Source organism: Balaenoptera ricei, chromosome 20 (genome assembly GCF_028023285.1).
Source record: "Balaenoptera ricei isolate mBalRic1 chromosome 20, mBalRic1.hap2, whole genome shotgun sequence".
Taxonomy (NCBI): Eukaryota; Metazoa; Chordata; class Mammalia; order Artiodactyla; family Balaenopteridae; genus Balaenoptera; species Balaenoptera ricei.
The window spans coordinates 56,863,433-56,891,038 of record NC_082658.1 but is presented as its reverse complement, the minus strand read 5'-3'; the positions used below and the strand labels follow the sequence as shown (position 1 = coordinate 56,891,038).

The 27,606-nt window shown below is 40.4% G+C and overlaps 2 protein-coding genes across 3 annotated transcripts in view; one reads left to right on the top strand and one right to left on the bottom strand.

The window, feature by feature from the left end:
• The window catches only part of CFAP52 (cilia and flagella associated protein 52), a 35,726-nt gene extending 32,415 nt beyond the window's left edge, over window positions 1-3,311 (bottom strand). For both annotated transcript variants that reach the window (XM_059908463.1, XM_059908464.1), the window contains exon 1: window positions 3,199-3,311. In XM_059908463.1, the coding sequence (XP_059764446.1) occupies window positions 3,199-3,280 (82 nt within the window). In that variant the 5' untranslated portion in view covers window positions 3,281-3,311. The remainder of the gene's footprint in view (window positions 1-3,198) is intronic.
• Window positions 3,312-4,070: 759 nt separating this feature from the next.
• Window positions 4,071-27,606, top strand: part of STX8 (syntaxin 8) — a 248,120-nt gene continuing 224,584 nt past the window's right edge. The window contains exons 1-4 of the mRNA XM_059908935.1: window positions 4,071-4,145; window positions 11,251-11,350; window positions 17,301-17,395; window positions 26,082-26,192. Of these exons, the coding sequence (XP_059764918.1) occupies window positions 4,129-4,145; window positions 11,251-11,350; window positions 17,301-17,395; window positions 26,082-26,192 (323 nt within the window). The 5' untranslated portion in view covers window positions 4,071-4,128. The remainder of the gene's footprint in view (window positions 4,146-11,250; window positions 11,351-17,300; window positions 17,396-26,081; window positions 26,193-27,606) is intronic.

Here is a 27,606-nt window from a genome sequence, read left to right as displayed (position 1 = left end):
TGCTCCCTGGCGGCATTTCTAATATTTCTTCATAAAGATCTCACACATTTATTTTGTTTACTTCTTGGTATTTTAACATCATTTTTTTATTGCTATTTCCTTCCCCATCAAAAGAGTCACAGCTATTTATTAATATAGTTTTCTGGTCCTTAATGAACTCAGCTTTTATATTTAACTCCCTCTGGAATTTAGTTTGATGCATAATGTGATTCCAGTAGCTAAATAGATTTTTTTTCTTCAAACGGCCAAATATATTAATTGAATAAATGATTTCTTTCACTTTAATTGTGATCATCATTCCTTTTTTATGCAGTAAGTTCTCATAATACTAAGGTTTGTGTCTGGGGGTGATCTTGTCCTTGTGAAATGTATACTTAGTTTTTCTCATTGCAGGCTCCTTATAAACAATCATATGGCTATCCATATGGTAAAAGTAAAATTAGATCCCTACTTCACACCATCCACAAACAATACATTCCAGATAGATCATGGATCTAAATGTGAAAAACAAGACTTAATGTACATACAAGTTATAGGAAATGACTTGAACATGACGCAAAAGAGCAAATCCTAACAGAGAAGGCCAATATGTGCATCCAGTTATGTTAAAAATCACAAACTTCCTGGGAGTTCCCAGGTGCCCTAGTGGTTAGAATTCCGGGCTTTCACTGCCGTGGCCCGGGTTCAATCCCCGGTCAGGGAACTGAGATCCCGAAAGCCGCGCAGCAGAGCCAAAAAAAAAAATTAAAAACTAATGACAAAAGACAAAATGAAAAGAAAACCCAAACCAGGAGAAGATATTTGCAATGTCCGTAATAACAGACAGAGAATCATACCCAGCAGAATATACAAAGAACTACCATGAAGCAATAAGAAAAACACAAACTGCCCGACAGAAAAATGAGCAAAGGCTATGAAGAGGCAATTTATGATGGAGGAAATTCAAAAGCCAGAAAACACATAGAAAGATATGCAGGTGCACAAGTAACCAGGGAAATGCAAATTATATCCAAAATGAGATACCACTTCATTTCCATCCTAATGGCTAAAATTAAGGAGGACAATACCAAGCATTAGTGATGTGCAGCAAAGGGAACACTCACAGACTGCTTAATGGGAGGGTAAATTGGTAGAATTGCTTTGGAAAATGTGTATTGGTTAAATAAATTGGGGCATATCTATGCAACAGAATATTACATTAAATATATTAAAATTATGGCATAGAATATATTTACTGCTAAGGAAATATTTGCATGGCATCCTAGGTGGAAAAAAAGTCTGATTATAAGAGAATATATCAGCATGAGACCACTTTTGTTAAAAAAATTTATATGCCAATGTATATTTGAAAGGATCATACCAAAAGTTTAACAGTGATATCTTTAGGAAATGCAATGATGGCTGATTTTTTTTCAGTTTCACTGTATTTTTCCAATTTTCTAAATTCTTGTTCTTAAGTATGGCTATGGATTTACCCCTGTATTACACTGTATTCTCAGTGCACAGCATACTATTTGGCATACAGTAGTTCTAGATAAATGCATATTTGACTCTATGAAAAAATCTAAATTGCCACAAAATCAAGGAGGTAAAAACAATTCAATTAATTTTATTCAATTTTAAAAGGCCGAGATAATTGCCATAGGAGACACTGAGGTATAATTGACCATATATTTAGTCTTTGAGTGCCACAAAACAGCACAAATTCAGTAGCAGGGCTCTCTGCTGGTCACCAGTGTGACCCTTTGCCCTCATAGTACATCGCCCATATCCTTTACCAATGACCTGGTGATCAGCTCTAAAGATGGCCAGTATCTCGGATGCACTAAATGCCCACTTTCTATCAGAGACTGTTAACCTAAAACGAAGACTCAAGAGCCAAGTCCTAGAATGTGCTAACACTTTAGCCATTGATTGTTCTCTGTCTACGTTGCCACAATTTTAAAGATTTCAGGCATCACAATGCACTTTTTTAAAAGTTTGCTTTTTTAAAAAAATAGATCTTTATTGGAGTATAATTGCTTCACAATACTGCGTTAGTTTCTGTTGTACAACAAAGTCAATCAGCCGTATGCATACATATATCCCCTCCCTCTTGAGCCTCCCTCCCACCCTCCCTATCCCACGACTCTAAGTCATTGCAAAGCACCTAGCTGATCTCCCTGTGCTATGCTGCTGCTTCCCACTAGCTAACTATTTTACATTCGGTAGTGTATATATGTCGATGCTACTCTCACTTCGCCCCAGCTTCCCCCTCCCACCGTGTCCTCAAATCCATTCTCTATGTCTACTTCTTTATTCCTGCCCTGCCACTAGGTTCATCAGTGCCATTTTTTTTTTAGATTCCATATATGTGCGTTAGCATACGGTATTTGTTTTTCTCTTTCTGACTTACTTCACTCTGTATGATAGACTCTAGGTCCATCCACCTCACTACAAATAACTCAATTTCGTTTCTTTTTATGGCTGAGTAATAGTCCATCAACAGATGAATGGATAAAGAAGATGTGGCACATATATACAATGGAATATTACTCAGCCATAAAAAGTTTGCTTTTTAAAAAATGCAATCCATTGCTTGTTTTCATCCTTCTCAGAAAACCAAACAGCATTTCCCCCCTTCATGTTGCAAATAGGAGGGGGTCATAAATCAGATTTAGGCAGACCAGGCCTCCTCTGACCAAAGCATCTCTCCTCTCCAGCTCCCCCTGGCGTCCTCTTCGCCTTCTGTCGTGGACTGAAATCCTCACCATTAGAATCCCCCCTACCCCCCAGCTCCTTCTCATTAGTACATCGGCTGGGATTTTAGAAGGTAGTTGGTCCCAGGGGCCTACACGGATTCTGTAGGTGGTTACTGAGGGGCAGGCAGTATTGCGGGTTGTGTGGGGCTTAGAGCCAGGGGAGAGCTGACTAGTGGGAGAAGGCTTTCAAGTCACACTTAACTTATCCTTAAGGAGGAGGAGGCATTTCGTTCCTTTTAGGTGCTGGCAAAACCCATCCCATTCTTTGAGGCTTGGAGTGAGGATGTGACTCTCTAAGACTTTTGGGGAGGAGGGGCTCTCTGGGTCCCCAGTGCTTCGCTCATGCCAGCGTCCCAAGCTGCCTTCCAGGTGCTACCTGGGGTCTCACTCTCCCTGTTTGCACTACGCGTCCCTGGGGTTCCTAAACCACCCAACCCAGACGTGCTCGAGGTCTCACCATTGAATCCGATCACGGCCTCAAGCTCCAGCTCGGCCACCTCAGCCACCTCATCCTTGGGCGAAGTTTGGGTCTCCATCATCCGGAGACTCCGCTCACTTTCCTCTCAGCCGCCAGAGATGCAGCGTCTTCCGGTCGTTATGGTAACGGACGTGCGCATGCGCGCCAGATCAACGCCTGCGCAGAAACCCAGCCGAAGGAGTTCGAGTCCTTTTGCCCTCTTGCAAATGCAAAGAGCGGTTCTTTTTACCATCTAGTATTTCTCCGGAAATTTAAGGGACAGTAAATGCACAGAACTAATTCCCTCCTCTCCCATGTAAAGAGTCTGTGACCTTTGGGGTAACTATATAATCGAGCACCTAATAGCATTTAAAAATTAAACATAAAGGATTGCCTCTGATGGAAAGGCTGCTGTAAGACAATATATAATTGATACTTCTTTGGGTCCCTTGTCTGAAGCAGGACAAAAAGTTTTTTTTAACTATACTGAGGTATAAATTATATATAGAATTTACTTAAAGTGAGCTTTAGTAAATTTATATTGTTGTGCAACTATCACCACAATCCATTTTTTGTTTGTTTGTTTGTTTTTGTGTTAAGCAGGATAAAATGTTAAGTAACTGCTAGAGGTCTTGAGGGGCTCCCACCTACCTGGGAAAATGCTTAGATTTTGTTCAAAAACAATTTTATTTTAATTGCACCCAACTGTTCGCGTCTCTTAGTGGTAGCCGATTGCTCCAACCTACAGTTCCCCGGGGGAGCGCTTTCCTTTCTTCATCACAGTTTGGAGCCCTTGGGGTATGTATATTCACTTTGCAAACTCCAGGTTCCGGTCGCGCACGGGTCGAGCCGCGGGGTATGAGCCGCGCGGGCCGCCGTAGTCAGCTGTTGCGAGCAGGAAGTGTCCGAGGAGTGGGTGGAGACTGCACCATGGCCCCGGACCCCTGGTGAGCCCGGGTTGAGGGAGGCTGCACGCGGATGGTCCCGGGGGAGGCCGTGCTGCTGGGGAGCGGGCGGTCGCTAGGCATTAGGGCTGGAGGGCTTTCGGGATGAGGGGAGGGGGAGCAAGGCCCCTTCCCCTGCTGCTGGGGGCGGGGGTTGAGGGGCTGGGCTCTGCCGCATCCCGACACCCTCGGTCCTGACAGGGGTGGCCGGGGCGGGAGACCCGGTGGACCCCTGGGGAGCTGAGTTCCAGTGCGGAATCTCTGAGCATTCCTTTAGCTCTTCGCGGCTGCATCTCCCGGATTCCCGCCCATCGTGGTTGTGGAGCTGGCTGATGCAGGCTTCCCTGGACTCCTGCGAAAGTGAAGTCGGAGTGACCTTTTTGTGGAACGCCAGTTTATCTGGTGAACCTCCTTATTTCGCAGGTGGAGAAACCGAGGTTCAGAATTCATGGTCATCAGCGAGTTAGTAACCAGTGGCGCTAGCATCTAGATCTTGTGGGCCCTTCAAAAAACTTATAGGAATCTGGGAGGGAAATTATGCCGTTGATAAGGTATTTTAGAAGACTGTTTCTATGGCAGCATCTTCTGCAGTAAAACAATAGCTGTTAAGGGTCTTTTATTCAACAGTTAAGTCCCAAGGACTGAATGATGAAAGACACAAGCTCTGATCCGAGGAACCTATTCCTATAGCGTATTGGACTTGAGCTTTTTGTTTACTAATTAAAAATGCTATAGCTCAACAAAGTTCTTCTGGAGAATATGTCATATTAGTACTTCTAACATAGTTTATTGTTTAAGTTGCAGATAGTCTGGATATTAAGAGATTAACTTTGCAAGATCAAAGTTAATCTACCTGGGATCTAGATTATCTGGGCCAATGGCTTAATTGATTCAACACTAATTTTTTTTTAAAATTTTATTTATTTATTTATTTATTTATTTTTGGCTGCATTGGGTCTTCATTGCTGCACATGGGCTTTCTCTAGTTGCGGTGAGCAGGGGCTACTCTTTGTTGCGGTGCGTGGGCTTCTCATTGAGGTGGCTTCTCTTGCTGTGGGGCACGGGCTCTAGGCACGCGGGCTCAGTAGTTGTGGCTTGCGGGCTCTAGAGCGCAGGCTCAGTAGTTGTGGCGCACGGGCTTAGTTGCTCCGTGGCATGTGGGATCTTCCCAGACCAGGGCTCGAACCCGTGTCCCCTGCATTGGCAGGCGGATTCTTTTTTTTAATTTTTTTTTTATAAATTTATTTATTTATTTTTGGCTATGTTGGGTCTTCGTTTCTGTGCGAGGGCTTTCTCCAGTTGCGGAGAGCGGGGGCCACTCTTCATCGCGGTGCACGGGCCTCTCCCTGTCGTGGCCTCGCCCGTTGTGGAGCACAGGCTCCAGACGCACAGGCTCAGTGGCTGTGGCTCACGGGCTTAGTTGCTCCGTGGCATGTGGGATCTTCCCAGACCAGGGCTCGAACCCGTGTCCCCTGCATTGGCAGGCAGATTCTTAACCACTGCGCCACCAGGGAAGCCCTGGCAGGCGGATTCTTAACCACTGTGCCACCAGGGAAGTCCAACACTAATTTTTTTTTCACCTAATTTTAACACCCCGATAGAAAATTTAGAAAATATTGAATATTTGCGGAGGAAAAAAACCCCATCTTTAACTCTTATCATTTGGAATAATTGCCACTGTTGATTTTTTTAAATTAATTAATTTATTTTTGGCTGCGCTGTGTCTTTGTTGCTTCGCGTGGGCTTTTCTCTGGTTGTGGCGAGCGGGGGCTACTCGCAGGCTTCTCACTGCGGTGGCTTCTCTTGTGGAGCACGGGCTCTAGGCACGCGGGCTTCAGTAGTTGTGGCTCGTGGGCTCTAGAGCACAGGCTCAGTAGTTGTGTGCACGGGCTTAGTTGCTCCGCGGCATGTGGGATCTTCGCGGACTAGGGCTCGAACCCGTGTCCCCTGCATTGACAGGCAGATTCTCAACCACTGCGCCACCAGGGAAGCCTGCCACTATTGACTTTTAAAATGAATTTATTAATTTGTATAATATATGTGTGTGTGTGTGTGTGTGTATATATGTGTGTGTGTGTGTATACATATACACACACCCCTATATATTTTACAAAACAGGGAACATTCCTCCATATCATTAAATATTCACTGAAAACACAATTTTAATGGTGCTTAATAGTGCATCATATGAATGACCATGATGCACTATGATTTAATCATTCCCCTCTTTGTACCCTTTAAAAAATATTAGGGATTTTTTGGGTTTTATTTTTTTTAATTACAAAGACTGCCCTTTTGTTCCATCTCTTATTTCCTTGGCTCACTCCCTAGAAGTGGAACTACTGGGTCCAAGGACTAAGTTGCCCTCCACCTCCTGGAAGCTAACTCCCTCATTTTACACATAAGGTAGGAAATAAAGCTTAGAAATAAGGTAGAGGCCCCAGGGCATCCATTTAGGTTGGTAGAAGCTATCACTGAACCCTAGTCCTCTTCCACAGTTAGTTAATGTTGAAAAAGCACTGATAATTTTTCCTGTTCCTCTCAAGGAGTTTGACTCAGCAGCTTTCTCATTTGTTGAAAGTGAAACAATGAGGGACTGTGCTATGCTAGGTCAGCTTCCTTGCGAAGTAGGTTGCTGATCACGAGAGCAGAAAGGAGTACGGAATAGGACTTTGAAAAATCTATAAAACAGACTTGACTACAGCTTTGCTCTCCTACTATTGAAATAGCATAGCTCAGTGACGCTTTACTCCTGAGTAGTGTTCTCCTGTTTAGAAATGGAATATGGCTGTTACTATTTTAATGGCATATCAAAGCCAGTGGTAAGCTCACTGTGTAATAGAAATAGCCAGTGGTGACTGTCTCTGAATGGGTCCTTTGCTAAAGTTAATCAGCTTTACCACTTTTTTCTCTCTGTTCCAGTTCCACAGCCTCTGTCATGGCATCACCATCCTGTTAGTCACTTAGGCCTAAAAACTCTAATCATCTACTTTTTCCTCACTCTTCCTATCAAATTATTCACTGATCTCCACTATTTTTTTTTTTTTCTTTTCTGCCATAGTCCAATCCTTTATAGCCTTATGGCTTCCAGAGAGTAAATATTGGTGGCTGGTTACTGAGTTGAATAGCTGGAGAAGGCTTCTACTGGTCTCTTGCCACTCTTCTCTCATCCCCCAGTGATTTATGTGCATGGAGTTCAGGTTACTTTTCCTAAACTAGTATTTTAGGTACCTGTGTGGTTGATTCCATCATGAGGTTGCCCGTTACCACTAGGCCAGTGGTTCTCAAGCTTTGCTACAGATTGAAATCACCTGGGGAGCTTTATAACTCCTCACGTCCAGGTCAAACCCCGTGCCAATTCAATCAGAATGATGCCTGGGGTAGGAGCCAGGATTTTTTTTTTTTAAGTCTTCTCTGGTGATTCAACTATGTAGCAAAGCTTCAGAAATGCTCTTTAGAGCTCAAATGAGAACGTGAGGATTAGGAGCAAGACATCTGGGGTTTTGGCCATCAGCATTTCATGTAACCTCTTCCAGGCCTCACTCCATGTGTAAAAGTATCCCCTACACCTCTCAAATTCTCTGCTAAAAGTCGAACCTTGTTCTGCTGTTCAAGGCTCTGCAGAAACTAGCTTCGACTCATCGCTACCATTTTATACTTTACCCTCCTACCCAGGACCACCACTCAGCCGACGGTGCCAGGCTCTTTCCTTCCCTTTCATCTTTGCTTGCTCCCTGTGCCTCTCACCTAGTCTAGGATGTGCTTCTCCCTCTTGTCGGAGTGAGAGGCCTGCTTTGACCTTGTGGTTCAGCCCAAGGTGTAACCTCTTGGCCCAGCCTTATCAGATCTGTCTCGGCCAACAGTAATTTCTCTCATTTCCGAACTGCGGAAATATGCACTTGCCATTTATACTCCGCGTTTGGCAGGAGGTGTGTTGTACCTTGTTATTGATTTTCATACGTGTGGTCTGGGACCACAGAGCCAGACCTCAGAACCTCTTTTCATAGATGACAGTATGGAGGGAAAAAGGGGAAAATGTGACAAAGCTGGGACCAGGACCCAATTTTTCTTATCAGCTTCCCTCCTACTTTCTTTCTTTTTTTTTTTTTTAATATGTATGTATTTATTTTTGGCTGCGTCAGGTGTTAGTTGTGGCCCACGGGCTTAGTTTCCCTGCGGCATGTGGGATCTTAGTTCCCTGACCAGGGGTCGCACCCGAGTCCCCTGCGTTGGAAGGCGGATTCTCAACCACTGGACCACCAGGGAAGTCTCCCCTCCTACTTTCTTAATTGTGTATTGTCTTATACCACCTGCTCTCTTTTGGTATGCATGAATATATGTATATGAATGATGCTACTTTAGATTATAGTGGTGAGTTGCCAAGGATCCTACTGTTAGTGAACCAAACTTGGGTTGACTCGCCCGCATGCAGTAAAGCCAATCTACTGATACCAGGTTGTGGTGAAAGAAAGTGCAGCATTTATCGCAGAGCACCAAGCAAGGAGTCTAGTGCTCAAAACATCTGAGTTCCCCAATGGCCTTCAGGGAAAGGTTTTTAAAGGCAGGGTGAGGGAGGGGCGTGGTGGGGTGCGTGATCAGCTCGTGGACACTCTTCTGATTGGTTGGTGGAGGGGTAATTGGGAGTCACTTTCTGGTTCCAGTTGGTCTGGGGTCTGCGTGCTTTTGGGCAGCAGACAGTTAACTTCTCCCACCCAGTAGGGGTTTCGGTATCTGCAAAGCAGCTCAAAGGACACGGCTCAGAGTATTATCTACAGCCCTTGAGGAGGAACCAAAGGTCCTTGACTTTAATGGCTAAACTATTATTATTTTGTTTTGCTTGACTGTTTTCCTGCTTCTCGCTTCTCTGATTAAATTTACTCTTTGGAACTCAGGGAAGCCCTAGGAGACTAAAGATTTTCTATAGACAAGAGGCAGGAGGAGAACAAGGGGATGGGGGTCTGTTCCAGGAAGGCCCCATAGGGTCATGCTCGGTTACACTACCTCATTGGATCATTATTAAATTTAAAATGTACAGCTCTTAGCATAGGACCTGGCCCGGATCAGGTACTCAGTTGTTAGCCATAGCTATAATTACTGTAGTGAGACTCGTAAGGGAAACGACTGGAGATTGTTTATTTTTCCTTCATTCAAAGACATTTGCCAGGTCCCCTCATTGTTCAAGTGATATGTGGGAATTCAGAGATTTTAAGAAATGGATTGCTTATTTTTTCAGACAAAAATTGGAACATTAGGTTAAACAGCAGATTTTAATATTTTTTGAAACTTAAAAATATTTATTAATTCATTTATAATAACAATAACCTATTACGTGTCAGCATAAATCACGTTTTTAACAGAAAATATCTATATTTTCCAAAACAAGAGAAAATATGTGAGAAGAGTGGCATTGTTTTACATTAAGTTCTTTTTTACATAAATTTACATCACATTTTTTTTTTATTCAAACAGAAAGTCACAAAAAGTATAATCATCCTCATCAGTTCACTCAGTCCCATGTAATTAATTTTTTTTTCATCTTGATCTTTTGTTAGCACTTTTATGAATTCATCAGTTTTTCATTAGAGTTCTGAAAATGCTTATTCATTCAGTTCAGCAGTATAGTCAGTTACCAGAAACCTGTACTTGTCAGTCTTTTCCATGAATTCCTTGAAGATGAAACCCTTTAATAGGAACATTTTTGCAAAAGCATCAGAGTACACCCAGAACTGTCTGTAAATGACAAAAGACTTAAAAATGACCACGGTTAAAAGATTTGATGAAAGTTCATAATAATGCAATTGACAAGGAAATTTAGTTATTTCTGAGATATACATTATAAAGTAATAACTAGAATTATGACTTATAACATTATACCAGAACATATAAGATTTTTAGGAATTTTATGTAATGTCTGAAACATTTATGTTAACATATTTCCATACAAATAACCCAAAGAAAGTTTAGTATTAGTTGTTTTTTTTTAATTTTTAAATTTTATTTTATTTAATTTTTTATACAGCAGGTTCTCATTAGTCATCAATTTTATACACATCAGTGTGTACATGTCAATCCCAATCGCCCAGTTCAGCACACCACCATCCCCGCCCCCACCGCGGTGGCTTTACCCCCTTGGTGTTTAACATTAGGTTAAACAGCAGATTTTAATATTTTTTACTGGGCACTCCTGGAAAATATGTTCGTCGTATATTCATGGTCCGTGCCCTGTAGGAGAGATGAAATGTGTGTACACACTTAAATATTTTCTGTAAAACAGATAAAAAGTAAAAAGGCTGTAAGCGAAGGAAAAAATAAGGGACTATTGGGGATTGATTGTGAATCCTTCAAAACCCCAACACTGTTGAATAACAAATAGAAGCTCAGGACCTGCTTTGAGAGAATTCTGGTAAACTTAGGTGTCAGGTGGGTGTGTGTCCTTTGACCCCAGAGCATCGTGTTACCTGCTGATCTGTGTAGCTCTTCCCCAAATAGCTGCTCACCTGGCCTGTCACTCTCCATCCCTTTATCCTGCTTTATTTTCCTTCTTAGCCCATAGCAACACCTGACATACTGTGTTTTGGTTTGTTTGATGCCTTTCTCCCTTCACTAAACTCCTTGAAAGCAGGGACTTTGTCCATTTTGTTCCCTGCTCTATTCTCCAGTGCCTGGGGCAGTGCTCAGCACAGAGGCGGCCCTCCAGGAAAGTTTGCTGAATGTTTTGTGAATGAACGAATCTGTATGCTTTCTCAGCGGCCAGATAGCACAGTGGCTAGGAGCACAGGCTCAGGGCCAGGCAGCCTTGGTTTGCAGCTGGTGGTACCCATAGGGCAAGTCGCTCTACCTCTTTGTGCCTGATTTTCTCACGTGTGTGATGGGGATGGTGACCCACCTCCCAGTGTTCTTGTGTGGATTAAGTGAGTTATTACAAAGGAAGTTGTGAGAATTGAGCCCAGCCTGTCCTAAGTACCGTTCAACCCCTGTTGCCATCACTGTTACGATTATCATTCTCCCTTCCTGTTTGCATTTGTGACTAGAATTACAGACTTAGATTATGCAGAAATTTCCTTTAAAGAGCCTTCAACATTTTTCTCCCTTTATGACTTTGACGCAGGTTCTCCACCTACGATTCTACCTGCCAAACTGCACAAGAGATTGCTGAGAAAATTCAACAACGAAATCAGTATGAAAGAAATGGTGAAAATACAACCAAGGTAAGACCAGGAATGAGTACTTCAAATGATTTGTTGGAGCTCTGAGGTCTGAAAACCCTCCCCTCTCTGACTCTGTGTGTATGTGTGTGTGTATGTATAATGACCTTTATGCTTAACACATGTCAAATTGACATTACAACCAATCAGTTAATAGTTATTTAATCACTAGGACTAAATGAAGCATGGCATCTCTGTAATTTCTCCTACTTTACCTTAAAAAGTTTCTAACAATTTCATAGTGTAGTTCCAAGGTTGGTACACTTTCCTCCAGATGGTAAATCTGTCAGGCTTTGCAGGACAAGAGGCCAAGTTCTCACCTCTTTGAGTACCCATTCTTGACAACAGGATAAAAGACTCTTTTGTTTTTTTACATTTTACATTTAAAAATGTAAAAAATCATCCTTCGCTTGTGGGCTGTAAAAAACAATGGTGGGATTTGGTGAGGAAATATGGTTTTTAGAAAACCATGAGTCCATGCCAATACTTTTGATTCTAATCCAACATTCACAGGTTTCTTTGTAACTTCCCCATTCCAAATTAGTATTTTCCTTCCTTCTCCCACAGTGAGAACCCAGGTTTCCAGAAGCATTGATATGTTTTTGCTCATTTGGTCTCTCTTAGAGTTTATAGAAAATAGTTTCAGAATCATGACACAAGGGCCACTACAAACAATAAGTAAAGTTTGAGTTTGTGTCTTTATTATTATTTTTTTTAATTTAGAATATCCCACTAAGGATACGGAGGTTATTCTGTTCTAAAGCTATTAGAATTGTTTCTTTTTTTTCTGTGTCTTATGCTCTCCTTTGTATCTATTGATATTCATTTTCAGGGTTTGCTTTTCTTCCCTACCCTTGCTGATACAATATTTAATATGTAAAACATTTACATAGTTCAAAAGTCAATATTATATACAAAGGTATACTCAAAGTCTTTTCCCCATCCCACTCTTTTCCATGCCTTCTTCACCTGCTTCTTAGAGGTAACCTTTTTTTAAAATTAATTTCTCATTTAGTCTTCCTGTGTGACTTCTTGCAGAAATAGGCATTCAGGTGTGTGTGTGTGTGTGTGTATTCTCATTTCTCTTCCTTTGATACAAAAGTTACTCTTTTGTATCTTGCTCTTTTCACTTGATAATATATCATAGAGATATTAATTCACTGAGATCTTCTCAGTTTTTCTTAGGGCCTTATAGTCCTCTATTGTGTGTACTCTAGTTCATTAACCTGTCTCCTAAGAATGGGCATTTAGAGTGTTTCCAGTCTTTTGCTGTTATGAATAATGCTGCAATAAATAGCTTTGTGATTTTTTTTTTTTTTTTTTTTTGTATTTGTATTTGTGGAGGTTCTTTTAAGGGTGAATTCTCAGAACCAGGACATATGTGATTTTTTTTTTAACCTGTTGCCGAATTCCCCTCCACAGGAGTTGTCACCTTTGGCTTCACAGCCTGGCCAGCAGAGGGCGTTGTCAATTTTCTGAATTTTTGCCAACCTGATAAGTGAGATAAAATATTTTAGTGTAGTTTTATTTTCTTCATTTTTTTAATTGAAGCATAATTGACTTACAATATTATATTAGTTTTGGGTATACAGCATAGTGATTTGATATTTCTGTACATTACAAAATGATCATCAGATAAGTCTAGTTACCATCTGTTACCATATGAAGTTATTACAATATTATTGACTATATTCCCTATGCTGTACATTACATCACCTTGACTTACTTTATAACTGGAAGTTTGTACCTCTCCCTCACCTTCCAGTATAGTTTTAAATTTGCGTTTTTCATACTCTGAATCAAGTGAAGTATGTTTTCACATTCTTAAGTACTGTGTATATATTCTGTAAACTAACTTATCTTTTGCCCATTTTTTCTATTGGATTGTTGGTCTTTTTAATATTTAAGAGCTCCTCATATATTAGGGAGATTAGCTCTTTGTGATATATTGTAATTATTTCCTCTCCTTTATCATTTGTTGCTTGACTTTGCTTATGGTAGCTTCTGTCATGTGAAAGTTTTAGTTTTTTTTAAATGAAGTTGACTATCAATTTTTAATTGCTTCTGTATTTTCATTCATAGCTTTTGCTAGTTGTAGGTTATAAAGGAATATATTTATGTTTTCTTCTAGTAAATGTATGGTTTCATTTTTTTACATTTAGATCCCTGATCCATTTAACCAGTATCATCTTCTTGGACTATTAGATTGTTTCTTTCATTTACAGTTTTTTTTTTTTAATTTATTTTATTTTATTTTATTTTTTATTTTATTTTTTTATTTTTGGCTGTGTTGGGTCTTCATTGCTGCGCACGGGCTTTCTCTAGTTGCGGTGAGCGGGGGCTACTCTTTCTTGCGGTTCGCAGGCTTCTCATTGCGGTGGCTTCTCTTATTGTGGAGCACGGGCTCTAGGGTGCGCGGGCTTCAGTAGTTGTGGCACGCGGGCTCAGTAGTTGTGGCTCGCGGGCTCTAGAGCGCAGTCTCAGTAGTTGTGGCGCACGGGCTTAGTTGCTCCGCAGCATGTGGGATCTTCCTGGACCAGGGCTCGAACCCGTGTCCCCTGCGTTGGCAGGCGGATTCGTAACCACTGCGCCACCAGGGAAGGCGTAGATTGTTTCTAATTATAAAAATGAGTTTTCAGTATGGCTGAATTATTGCCCAGGTTAGAATAAATTCCTCAATGTAGGATTTCTGGATTTAGGTTTTATAAAATTTAAGCATTTTGAAAATGTCTCAGAGTCACATTTCTATACCAATTCTGATTCATTTTTTAAAAAATCTTTCTCTGTTAGGTGAAAGTATACAAGAGTTTAATATGCATTCTTAAAATCACTTATGCCATTGAACATCTTTTCATATATTTATTGGATGTTTGTATTTCTTCCTTTGTGAATTGCCTGTTATATACATGTCCTTAACCTAGCTTATTATTTCTTAATTTCCAAGTGTTCCTTATATATATGTTAACTAAGCTTTGATTAAGCTTTGATCTGGCATATTTGGTACAAATATTTTTTCTATTAATTTGGATTTTGATTTTATAAATACTTTAAAATATATATACACTTTTTAAAAATTTTATTTGAAATTAATACTATTTTTATTTATGGCCTTTTCTTATAGGAGAAGGGGAGGTAATGCTTAGAAAGGCCTTTCACACCCAGGGATTATAGAAATACTTTTCCTAATTATTTAAATTTTCGTTAAGCTTTTCTCCTCTTTTTTATCTTTTTTAAAACACATAAATCTTTATAATATTTGAAATTTATTTCATGTATTGTAGGCATCTAATTTTTTTCCCATTTGCTAAATTATTAATCCCCCCCAAATACGAAATAGTCCATATTTCATTCACTAAGTTCTTACACAACTGCACTGTTTCTGGACCTTCTTTTCTGTTGCACTAACGAAGCCATTGGTAACTGCCAGCATCATACTCTTGTAGTTTTTTGTAAAGATTTAATATCTAATTGTTTAAGGCCCCCTTTGTTACACATGTCCGTGATCTTTCTATATTTCCCTTCATTTATCCTCCTTTTAGAGCAGTTTTGTGTAGCTTTATTAAAAAGAATTTTGTGCTGTGCCTCAGTTACCACCTCCTCTCCAATAAAAGGACTCCAAATAGGATTTTGGGTAGATGTGTAGTATATTTATAGACTAAACTGGGGAGCATTTACATTTTTGCAGTATTGAGTGTTTCCTTTTCACTCATTCCATCAGCAGTATTTCCTGCAGTTACTATACACCAGGCACTGTTCTAGATATTTTTTAGATTTTGTTGATATTGCTAATGATGTTTTAAAATAATTTTTAAAAGTTCTCCCTATTACTTGAATTTAGGAATGCCCTAGATTTTTTCATTTTGTGATTGATCACTGTCCTGAATTCTTTATCTGTTTCTAGTCATCTTTTAGGTGATCCTCTTAACTTTCCCAAACAGACTATTATCAATCTGCAAATAATGATAATTTCATTTCCTTCTTTCCAGCCCTTATGTATTTCTTTAACTTGTCTTATCATGTTGGTTAGAACTTCTAGACCAAAGTTAAATAATATTGTAGTTAAGGCAGACTGACTGATTTTTAGTTTTCTTTGTTTTTTGTTTTGTTTTTAATTAATTTCTCCCATGCTGTATTAATCATATGTTTAGTCTGTTTTTAGTAATTAACAGTGTTAGCTTTATTATTAGATTTTCTAACATCAAACCATTTTTAAATTACTCAGATAAATTCTACTTGGTGATGGTATATTGTCATTTTTAATGTAATTCTGAATTTGCTTTGCTAAAATTTTTTAAAGACTTTTACATTTATAATCCTTAAGGGAGATTGGCAAGTAGTTTCTTTTTTTCTGTTATCTCTGTCAGCGCTTGTTACCAGGGTTGTGTTAGCTTAAAATATGAATTAGGCTTTCCATCCTTTTCTATGCTTTGGAAAGCTTCTGTTAAATTATCATAATGGGAAATTTCTTCTGATTATGAAAGTAATAGTTTTCTTATAAAATATTAAGAAATCCCACTACTTAGAGATAACTACCCTTGATGTTTTGATGTCTTTAGGTCCTGGGTTGTTTTTTCTCTATGTGGATGACACTTCTTTTTATTACTTGATTTCTTTTTCTTTTAATAAATTATGATGGGTATCTTTCTATGTTAACAAATACAGATTTCAGTCATACTTTTTTTTTGGCCGTGCTGCGCCGCATGTGGGATCTTAGTTCCCCGACCAAGGATTGAACCCGCGCCTTCTGCATTGGAGGCATGGAGTGTCAACCACTGGACCGCCAGGGAGGTCCCCAGTCATACTTTTTAATGGCTACATATTCTTTCATCTGTTGAATGCTTTTGATCTTTAATTTCGTAGATTCTTCTTAGACCTGGTGTGTGTGTGTGTGTGTGTGTGTGTGTGTGTTTGTTGTTCTTTTGTTCATTTGTTTGTTTGTTTTGCTCTTTACTTCTTGAATGAGGAGGGATCTGCTTTCCTTGGCGTTTCCCCATAAACGTTGTGGGTGGTTTTTCTGTGGTTCCCAGAGGTATCAGAATAGTTAAGGTGAGATTTTTCTTGGCTGCTGATACCTTTGAGGGTTGCCTGATGTGTGTAGCCCTTGGCCAGCCTCTGCTGTTGCGCTGTATTTTCCTTATGTGACCCTGCTAATCTAAGGAGAGAGCCCCTGCTTCCACTGCGGTTGTATAATTGCTTCTTTTAACAAGGTAGCAAACTTGTGAGAGTGCCTTTTTAAACGTATCTCCGATTATATCCGTGGTTGACTATGTTTACTTTACGTGGGCGATTCTATTTTTCATATTTTTAAATTCCTAAGAGGCTTCCTCCCCACCTCTCCACCATCCTTTAAGGCAGCACTTAGAGTCACAAACAAAACTTTACTCTGGGTTTGTAAATCGGAGAAAATTCACACCTCCTGGAAAAAGAGTCCTATGTGGTCAACATTCCTCTTGTATAAAAAGGACACCCTGCTGTAAAACTTTCAATGGGTTGTAAGTATACCAGTGTGTTTAGGGAGGCCTGGCCGGGATGGCAGTGGGACTTGACGTCTTGTTCTTTGCAGCATGGTTGAGGGAACCGTGGGGCTCTTGCTGGTGAACAAAGACTGGGGACATGCAATTTCCTGCGTGGCTCCGAGGTAGACAAATAGGATCTGAGGGTAGATGCTCAAGGGACACAATTCAGCTGATTGTGAGAGCAAAGTGACAGTTTCCAGTCAATGTCAGGGTTCAGGTATGGACTGGCTTACCAGCTGGTCAGGTCATAGGGCTGGGTATGAGCCTTAGGTGGGTGGCTGGCCCAGGTGACTGTTAAGATCCCGTACAACCCTGAGGTTGTCGTTGCAGCCCTTCCTTGATTGAATCATAGTTTGTAAAGCAGCGTTTACATGATATTTTTAGGAGACCTCACACCTCTGGACTAGCATACTCAGGCTGTGTTCTTTTCTTTTCAGCTTACCGTGACAATCAGAGCTTTGTTGCAGAAACTGAAGGAAAAGATCGCCCTTTTGAAGGACTTATTGCTAAGAGCTGTGTCAACACATCAGATGTATCCATGTAAACATTTCCACCTCTTGCTAGAGTGGGAGGACAAGCAGTCTTATTTTAAGAAAGGAAGGAATCTGGGCCACCCAGATTTTTCCACAGCTTGAGGAAGACCTGGTTTCCAAAATATTGCCTATAATCTCAATTTCTATTTTAAGCATCTGTTACATGTTTTACAGTGAATATGCTGGCGTAGCAAGACACACGGCAGGAATTAACTTAGTTGGGTGTAACCTTAATAGTGCAGGAAGCTCATGCTTTCTGTCAGTGCTGTATTTACACCGAGCCCCATGTTGCTACCTGTCTAGACTGCCTTGAAGGTGGTCCAGCAGGAGAACTTCCATGACACCCTTGAGTTGTGATTCTGCTTCTGTAGTTCCCAGAGTTTTGAACGATTCGTTTTCTTTTCTGAGAAGCCAGTACCAGTAGAAACGATGCATTTTTTCCCCCCGATTATGTAGATTATTGAGATGTGACTTCTTTGCCTTATTGTTCTAGAGGTCCAGACAGTACCCCTGTTTTGGGAGTTTTGGGGGGTGGGAGACACTTGCCTGAAGCAAGTTTTGTCATCACCTCAGCCTCCCACCAACAATGTGAAGAATTGAAATATTTCTTTCTTTTTTTTTTGGCCGCGCCATGCAGTGGCTTGTGGGATCTTAGTTCCCTAACCAGGGATCCGACCCGGGCCCCGGCAGTGAAAGTGCGGAGTCCTAACCACTGGACCGCCAGGGAACTCCCCAAAAATATTTTCTTTCTTTCTTTCTTTCTTTTTTTTTTAGAAATTCATAATCTGATCAATTTAGGAAAATACACTTGACCTGTTACATAAACTAATCCTTTAAATCCGAGTTTAAAACTGACCTCAAACTGGTCCTCTCTTACCAATCCTTTCCATTGTCTTTGGTTTGTACCAGACTTTGGTACCTTGGGAAATGGTTGTTATTGCCCAATTTTAAACGTGGGAAAATGTAGGAATATAGCTTTTTAGATAAAACAATAGAAGATGTTTTAAAAAATATTTTTCTCCAAGTATCACCACTGTATGTCACCAGGGAGGCTGGTTTAGATAGTTGCATGATTTCCAGTGTGCACTTATTAAAACACTAAGGTTTTAAATATAAGTTTTATTTCAGTAAACAATTGGGCCCTTATTTTTAACACAGTTGGAATACTCTGATACGTTTAGTTTGTAACTTTACCCTCCATCTGGCATCATTTGTTACTGCACAGTCTATTATATAAGGAGTTTTTATTTTATCAAAATGCACAAGTCTTAATATATAGACCTCAGGTTGGCAGAGCTGTGTTCTCCACTTTCAGTACTAAGTACTTGGAATTCTGCACATGGGATCAAGGTGTGCAAACTCATTTTAATATTACCTAAATCGCATGTATTAGAAACGTAGTTAAATATTGTTTCCCAGTATAATATTAATAACTTTATTTGCTAACAGGTAACTGATTATTATTCATCTTATAATATTTATGTGCTAAACCTATAGGGCAAGAAGATATAAATTAATAACTTTTACTTTTTTCTATTAATAATTTCTGCTAGTTATTAATTATGGGGTGTACCAAGCACGCTACAGTAATAATTGACTTTGTTCTTCTAAATGCTTGCAGTCTGACCATATTTTGAAGTCTCATAGACTCTGGTTTTGTGGTGATCTCAGAATTTGCTGAATGAAACACCAGGCATCTGAAAACACCAGAGTTATTAAATACTCTGAAAATATGAAATATTTATGAAAATATTTAAGGACCATCATGTGAATAATTTAGAATTTCCCAGGAGAAATCAAAAACTCGTCTGGAATATAACAGCTTTCTTTAAAATCTAATTATTTTTTTCAAATAATTGGGCCTATTTCTACTGGAACAGCAACCAAGACTAGGGGTGGAATTCCGATAATCCACCCCATGGGGGCGCTCATGAACCTCTGTATTTTCAGGGAGACCATTTCTTAGATAGAATGGAAAGGAGGTAGCTTCTGCGTTACGAAGGCCTCTATTTAATTCCCCTCTTCTTCCTCACATCTTCCCTTTCCCTGACCTTCCTCTTCCCAAACATATAGGATAATTCTGTGGCAGCTGTCACCCAGATTTAAGATGCATCAGATAGCAACTTGTCAGGCCTAGTAACCTCATATTATGAAGTTGTTTGGGTGGTTCATTCCCTTCTTTACAAAAGAGGTATTGAGGCCAAGGCAAACTTGCACCTCAAGTCACTGATGAAGTTGGAAAGAAAGGACAGCATTCCAGCAGAGGAATTTTTTCACACCGAGGAGAAGAATATTTAAGAGCTTAAGTAACTTGCCCAGACCCCACTGCTAAGAAATGGAAAGCTAGGATTCCAATGCAGGGCTGTCTGAACCCAAAGCCACTTGTTTAAAAGCTGAATTCTACTTTAGTGATAGAATACAGTCCACTGTCACGTGGCCTGTCTTCAACTAGAGTTCCCTATGACTTGGCATGTTGCTGTAATGCCAAGACAAATCTTGTTTATAATGCAAATCCTCAAGACCCTTCTTAATCATCAGAAAGATTAAACAGTCTTCACTGTGGTTTATTAGGTATACTTTATGATGTTGTAATTCTTAGAAAAATTTGTGTCCATAAATCGCCAGGAGAGTGACTTTTTAATCCTTTTCCTTGAGGCATAATTAATGTTGGGTGACTTTTTTAACGTGAATATTTGAAAACCACATTTCCTTACTGTGTTGGGTAGTTGAGTTTATGGTACCTTACTTAATAAATTTATGCCTTTCTGCATTCGTGAAGTTTTCCAGAGAACACTAGGAGTTGCCAGAAAGATAAGTCCTATGAAAATGCCTTCCAAACAGTTAAATTCTGGGAGGTTAGGCCTAAGATGTTACTGCTCTTTCCTGAAAAAGTACTTTTCTCTGGCAAGAATAAATGTGAAATTAAAATGAAAGTGGCATGCTTTCGAATTGGTTAACTTGCAATTCATAATTGAAAGTCCTGCAGCCAGAGGGTTGAAAATTGCTGGAAAACATTAACTTCTGTTCACAGTACTTCTTGGAGATGGGGATTATAATGGCCTCACCAGCTGAGAAAAGTTGTGTTTACAGGAGGGCGCATAGGAAATTTCAGGTAATACTAAAATTATTCTTAGAATTAGCTTTAAGTGAAGCTTGTCTTTTTGTTGGGTTTTTCAAAGGCAGCACTTTTAGTACTTTAAAAAGAATTCTAAAAAATCACTTTACAGAGGGGTTCAGTATCAAAAGGTATTTTGCTTTCTTGGGAGAAGTCCTGTAGAAATAGTAATAATTATTATTTTTTGGTCGTGCCATACGTCTTGTGGCATCTTAGTTTCCTGACCAGGGATTGAACCCAGGCCCCCAGCAGTGAAAGCACCGAGTCCTAACCACTGGACCACCAGGGAATTCCCTAGAAATACTTTTTTAAAATCCATAAATAACTCTGTTCCACTTTGTATTTTTTGGGGGAAAAAAAGATGCGTAGACAGATAGGTAGATGGCAGGATAGATGCCCCAGTCACCGTGTAACAAACCTGGATACATGTAGGTGTGGAGAGGCTCACTGGATAGATTTTAGGGATAGCCCCTCGGGGCTCCAGTGGAGGTGAAGTGGTTCTAAAACACTGCACCTGGCCATTACAGTTTTCACTGGTGTCTGCTATTGTGAGAAAAATAAGGACAAAATAATTTTTATTTCAGTAGAAATTTTCTGATTTATAGTCTGTTTACATGGTTCTCCCTAGTTTTGGGTATTAACATCTGCTTGCTTTTTCACCATGATAGTAAAGGTAGATGAGAGTTTTGTCTGTTGTGGGTTTTGGAATGTCCATAGATGGCAAAATGTATAATTGGTCTGTATAAATCCTCCCATCACCATCCCTGCAGTTTGTTTGGAAATATTTCTGCTCCATGAAATCCAAAAGTCTGGGCACCGTTGGAATACTGGGAACAACACTGGCTTTGGAGCCAGACAGAACTGAGGTGGAAGACCAGCTCCACCACTTCCCCAAGGCCAGAGAGCAACGTAGCCTTTTTTTTTTTTTTTTGTAGCCTTTCTTGACCTTAGTTTCATTAACCTGTAGAGTAGGAATAATCATACTTGTTTTGCAGGTTGTTGTGAAAGTTGAAGAAAATATATTTAAAGTATCTCACAGGACAAGCCACCCCCATAATTGTGGGTGTTAAATAAAAGATAGTTATTAACCCTTTGTGGGCAAGTTACTTCTTTGTGCCTGTTTTCTCATTTGTGAAATAAGGATAATCAAAGTACACCCAGCTTATGGGATTGTTGGGAGGATTAAATTGTATGCATAGAAGGTGTTTCACATAAAGTAAGACCTCGAGGATTAGCTGCTACTTAGTATTTTATCATTGTTAAAATTACAGCCATCTTGGAGAATTTACAGGTAGTCCTTTTATGGAGTTTATAATCAAGTAAGAAGGGTATATCAAAGCACACAGATAGTGATAGTATTAAGATACTACTTGCAAAATATGATCAGTGCTTTGAGGAAGATAAGGACCTGGCCAGGTACATAATGGATATTCAGCAGAGTTTGTTAACTTAAAAAAAATAGTAAAATGAAAGGGATGAAGTACTATGTGAGCCAGAAAAATCTTCTAACCTCTGAGACCTTAAACTGTCTCTGTGCAGTCCTTCTTGCGGCAGTGGGAAGTAATTATGCTTCTCCAGAGCAATTAATTTGCACGTAAGACTTGCCTAAATTCTTAAGCCTTCTACCAAACAAGGAGAAACTCCAGGAGCTAGAGTGGGGGTGAGGTGTCCCCTGGGTCCAGCACCATCTTCAGCCCACTCCATCGTATGTTAGAAGTGCTTCCCAGGTTATAGCAGAGAAGCTGGGCTGAGGCACGTTGGTCATGGGTATTGGTGATACGAAATCAGGACCCAGTTTCATTTGCAGCGTTGCATTGCCATAAACTGGTTATAATTACGTGTAAAATCAGCCTAGCCGATGAAAAAGTACTATGGTAGCTAGCTCTTCTGTTTCCTTATTCGTCTGTTCTCTGACCTTCTTCCTTGGTTATTCACCACGTTGGTGGAAGAGGAGGTCCCAGCTCTGGCTACTGACTGTGCCCTGTGTTCTACTTGTCCTTCCTTACCCTGTCCTCGCTTCCCCCAACTCCCATGAGACCACATCTGTGCAGTGTCACCACTGCCTAGACGATTCTTTGACCTCTCGTGAACAACAACTTCTGTACAGTAAGCGTGCTATGCAGAAGGGCTGTGCATCCGTTTATTCTCTTCAACCTCCTCTACCCTCCCCCCCATCTCCTTATGCTGTGTTCTCTCAATAGATTAAAATAAAAACAGAACAAAGAGGTAGAGTGAGTGCTCCTAACTGGACAGTTTTCCAGTTGTCCCGAATTTACAGGGAGTCTCTGGGAATGTTCTGAATAAATATTACCGGTGTTGTTATTAACAGGGTGCTAAGAAGTGGCAGTTAAGTGAGCAGCACTGGGGGCCTCAGGGTGGAGGAGCCCCTGGAACGTTTGGTGGTCAGGCCCCACGCGAGGTGGTAGGAAAGCCCTGACTTAGACTGGAAAGAGCTGGGCTCTAGCCCACTATTGCCGTTACCAGCTGCACGGGGCCCTGGTTTCCTGGTCAGAAGAACAAGAGACTCGGATAGGCCTCTTCTAGCATCAGCTGTCTGTGATTCTCTTCTCCACTTACTAATCTTCAAAACATAATCACCAAGTTTTATTGCTCCTAAAATTGATGTTCTTTGATTGTTAATTTATTCTCAACTAGTTTATATCTAATATCTGCTAAATTTAAAACTTGCCTACATTGTTTTTATTAAAAAAGTACTTTCTACCTGTATAGTTCTTATTTTTAACCAATGACTCTTCTCTCTCTTCCCCATCCCCATCCTATTTCAGCTCATTCTTTCACAGTTAATGGGTTGGTGGTTGGTACCTGTCATCACAGACTTTTCTAGGCATGAACAAATATATACACATGTAAATATAAAATGCTTTTGACTACAGAGGGATCATATTATACGTTTGGTTCTGAAATTTTTTGTTAATGAGCATTTGATAGAGTCAAACAGTCCAAAACAATATTGGATGGAAAGTAAGTCTCCCTTATACCCTAAATCCCCAGTTCCCTTTCCTTAGAGGCAACTCTGTGTATCCTTCCATAAATTTTAAGTGTATACACAAACATATATGTTTCTCTGATTTTTTTTTTAATGTGTGCAGTGGGAGCATACTATTCACTGTTTAGCTCTTTGCTGCTGCTTTTTGTTTTTGTTTAACACTATTTTGGAGATTACTCCATACCAAATAAATGTAGCACTTAGTAAGTGCTCAGAAATGTTAACTATCATTATCATCGATACATAAAGAGCTTTCCTCTTCTCTCTCTCTCTCTTTTTCTGGGGCTGCAAAACATACCATTGTAGAGGTGTGCTAGTTCCTTATTGACGGACCTTAGAATGTTTCCAATATTTGGCTATTATAAATAATGCTGCAGTGAACATCTTTGTTCCTACATCTTTGTATAGACATGTGAAGATATCTGTAGGAGAAATTCCTGTTGAAAGAATGTGCCTTTTAAATTTTGTTATGTATATGGAAGGCAGTGTGGCAATTGGTTGAACCCATTTCCATTCCCACCAAGGATGTCTGAGAGTGCTTGGTTCCTTGCCCCTTTCCAGAACCGTCCTGTCGTAGTTTCTTACCTGATGGGTGAAAGTGATAGCATGGTTCAATTTGCATTTCTTTTACTAATGTGAAACTGCATTTTTTTTCATTTGATTAGCATTATTGTTGTTTAGTTTTTCTATGCCCTGTTAATATCCTTTGCTGTTTTAAAATTTGCCACTATTAATTTGTCACTTGTAATTTTATTTTGCAGATATTTAAAATTTTTATAGAGCCAGATTCAGTGTTTCCTTAATGGCCTCTGGGTTTTCATTCTTGACTAGAAAGATCTTTCTTACTCTAAGAGTATTAGAAAGTTCTCCAAAGTCGTCTTCTAACGATATGTGATTTTACTTTTTCTGTTTAAACCCCTGAGCCAGTCAGATCTGTGCTTAATTGTAATATTGGATTATCATTCAGCTTATGCTTGCTTGGATGGTTGGATAACTAAAATCCCAACAAAACCACAGATGGCCAGAGTAGGTTAAGCGTAGAACAGAAGACAAAGCTAATCAGCATTGTGATATAGTTAATAGTTTTCCATGATTAAAATTCAGTTTTGTCCTGTATGATTCATGACATAGGTTCTGTCTCTCCCCACCCCCAGGAGCGCTTTTTAGATAGAAGAGTCTTCTGCTTTATTGGCAATTTGCCACTGATTTGAAACACATTGATATTTATTCTTGGCGTTGCATTGATCAGAAGGCCAATATTTGGCCCTTTTATTAGTACAGAGGAAGGACTTAGGCTCACTGTTTCTTAGTTACATATGCTACTTCATGGTTTCCAAGATGGGCTCTTAATGCCTGTAGTCAAGCAGGAAAGGGAAAAGCGATGGTAGTCATTTTTCTCAGGAAAGCGTGGCATTCTGGAATGTTGAGAGAATGTATCCATTATTATTTTTTAAGTATTCAAAGTCACTAACACTCCTTAGTTACATTGGTTTGGGGGGTACTTATGATTTTTCTAACTAATATCTGTTACTGGGGAACATTTTTGATGGGTTTATTTGCTTTTTTTGCTAGCTGGCCAGCTTTTTCTATTCAAAATTATCAACAAAAGTAGATTCACTGGGCCGTGGTTTTCCCACCCAGGGAAACTTACTTGATTCTGCCAAGTTCTCAAACTTCTGGGGCCTAAATGCAGGGTTTAATATCCCCTCTTGAAAGGACAAGTATCTATAAATCCAGAAATCCAAAGCAGTAGTCTCACTCTTTTACTGGAACCAGGAAAACTGTGGCCATGGATTGTGCCGGAACAGGTGTGAGAGATTATCTGGGTGCCATATAAAGAAACAAATTCAAAAAGGTGAAGTAATTGGTTCAGGATCATAGGAAATGATCAAAATAGGACTAGCAGGCCTTTGGACTCCTAGTCGAGCATGCTTAGTAGATTAACACATTAAAATACGATTATTTCTTTGTAATTTTGTTTAGAATTAAAGCTCATGCAATGTGTTTAATAAGCTGATGGTAACAGCTTTTTAGAGCAAATCTGTTGCATAAAGTAGCCCTTTACAAAATATATTCCAGGTGTGTTAATAGGTGTTCATTAACATGGAAGAAAGGGGGCAACATTTTCTTTCCCTTTTTCCTTTTTTAGCAGAGTATCTTAGGGTATTAGTGTCTAGGAAAAACCCTTGACCACTGTGACCTAAAACTCAAAGCCTGATGACTCCCTGAGTCACATTGCCCCGTTGAGAGGAAGGACATTTCAGGGTTGGCCGCTGGGAGGAAAATCGTGTTTACCAACTGTATTTCTCCGTGAAGTATCTCGTGTGGTGGAACTGTGTCAGTGTTTGTAAGTCCCTCTGCGATGGTTCTGTCCAGGTCCTTTACTGGAAGGATCAGTGAAGTCTGAGGTTAGAGCAGGAGGAGAAGGTTGGTTCAGGCCTCTTCTGGGTAGGGTTGATCAGAGTCTGTAACAGTCCTTTCTGACTTGGAGAGCTCACTTAATAACATAATAGGTCAAATGAGGTAATTCACCTGCTCTTGGACCTTAACGAGATGCCTGCAGAACACAGCTGGAAGGAGACCGAAGACAAAACCTTTTGGATGATCTTGTAACTCGAGAGAGACTACTTCTGACATCCTTTAAGAACGAGGGTGCAGAACCAGATCTCATCAGGTACGATGTTTTCCTTTACAGGGATTATGTGGTGGGTGAAAGTTATTTGCAGAGGTTACAGCTGTTTCCTGAATGCCTTAATTTCTTTAACTAGTAAAATATAGTCTGTTCATTTATAGGGTTTGACTGTCATTTTCTATGCAATGTAGTTTTCATTAAATTTCTAGATTGAGTAAACCAGATATGTTCAGCTGAATCCCATCTTGGAGGAAGGCTATTTAGGTATAATACAGACAAGTCAGAAAATGTCTTTTCATTCTTTAGGTTGAGCTTTCTCCTATGTTAGCTGCCTTTTAAACTCTGGAAGTCATGTTCTTATCTGTGTTGGAAAATGAGTTTTTAAAGATTTTTTTGATGTGGACCATTTTTAAAGTCTTTATTGAATTTGTTAGAATATTGCTTCTGTTTTATGTTTTGGTTTTTTGGCCACGGGGCACGTGGGATCTTAGCTCCCCGAGCAGGGATCGAACGAACCCGCACCCTCTGCTTTGGAAGGCGAAGTCCTAACCACTGGGCCGCCAGGGAAGTCCCTGAAAATTATTTTTTTTACTTGACTTGTTATAAAAATGTGTCCTAAAGGTTGTAGTCCGTGGCTCATAGAATTAGAGGCGTGGGGCCATTGGATTCTTCTCTCTGTCCTTTGCCGGAGAGTAATTCACACTCTCCAGCGTTGTCAGCTGCTCTGTACCCGGCTCTGCTGGAAGAACCCAGAGAAGCGGTCCGGCCTTCCCAGCTGAGGTTAATGAAGTATAAATTGTAACATCTTTAGAACTGGCCTCCCCCCCCCCCCCCCCCCCCCCGCTTCTAGAACTCTCTTAACATCATTGTGGGAACCATCACAGGTGAGATGAGGATAAAACCCGCCTCTCCCCGCCTTCCCCACGAGGGGCGATGATGCCCTTCGTTGTGGGGCGGCAGCTTGTTCCTGGTAAGGAGTCATACTGCTTCCCGAGGGGGGGGGGGGGTGTGTGTGTTTTTTTTTTTTTTAACGAGGCTCAGCCTCAGACAATTAAATCCGGGGGCGTGGAGGGCGTGGTCACAGAGGGGCCCCAGGTGATTCTGATCTGCAGCCGGGCTTGAAAAACCACGGCCCAAGGGCGAGCCGAAGAGGATGCAGTGGCTGTGTGTCGGACCTAGCCTTTCTCAGGAGCGTGGGATCCAAGGTTTGTAGAAAGAAACGATGAAATTCGGGAAGCTAGATGAAACCTTGGAGCTGTTCATTTGGAGGAATAAAAGCCAGGAGTCAGGGAAGGAGGAGTTGTGTCCTGGGCACGGTTTGTAAGTGGACGCGGAGGCCTTCGGTGAGCTGGCTGGTCCTTCGTGGTGCCCGACACTGCTCTGGCGGATGCAGGAGTGAAGTGGGAGGGTGAAGGTGGTGAATCAGGGCTGAGTGAAAAAGAACCGCTGAGCAAGG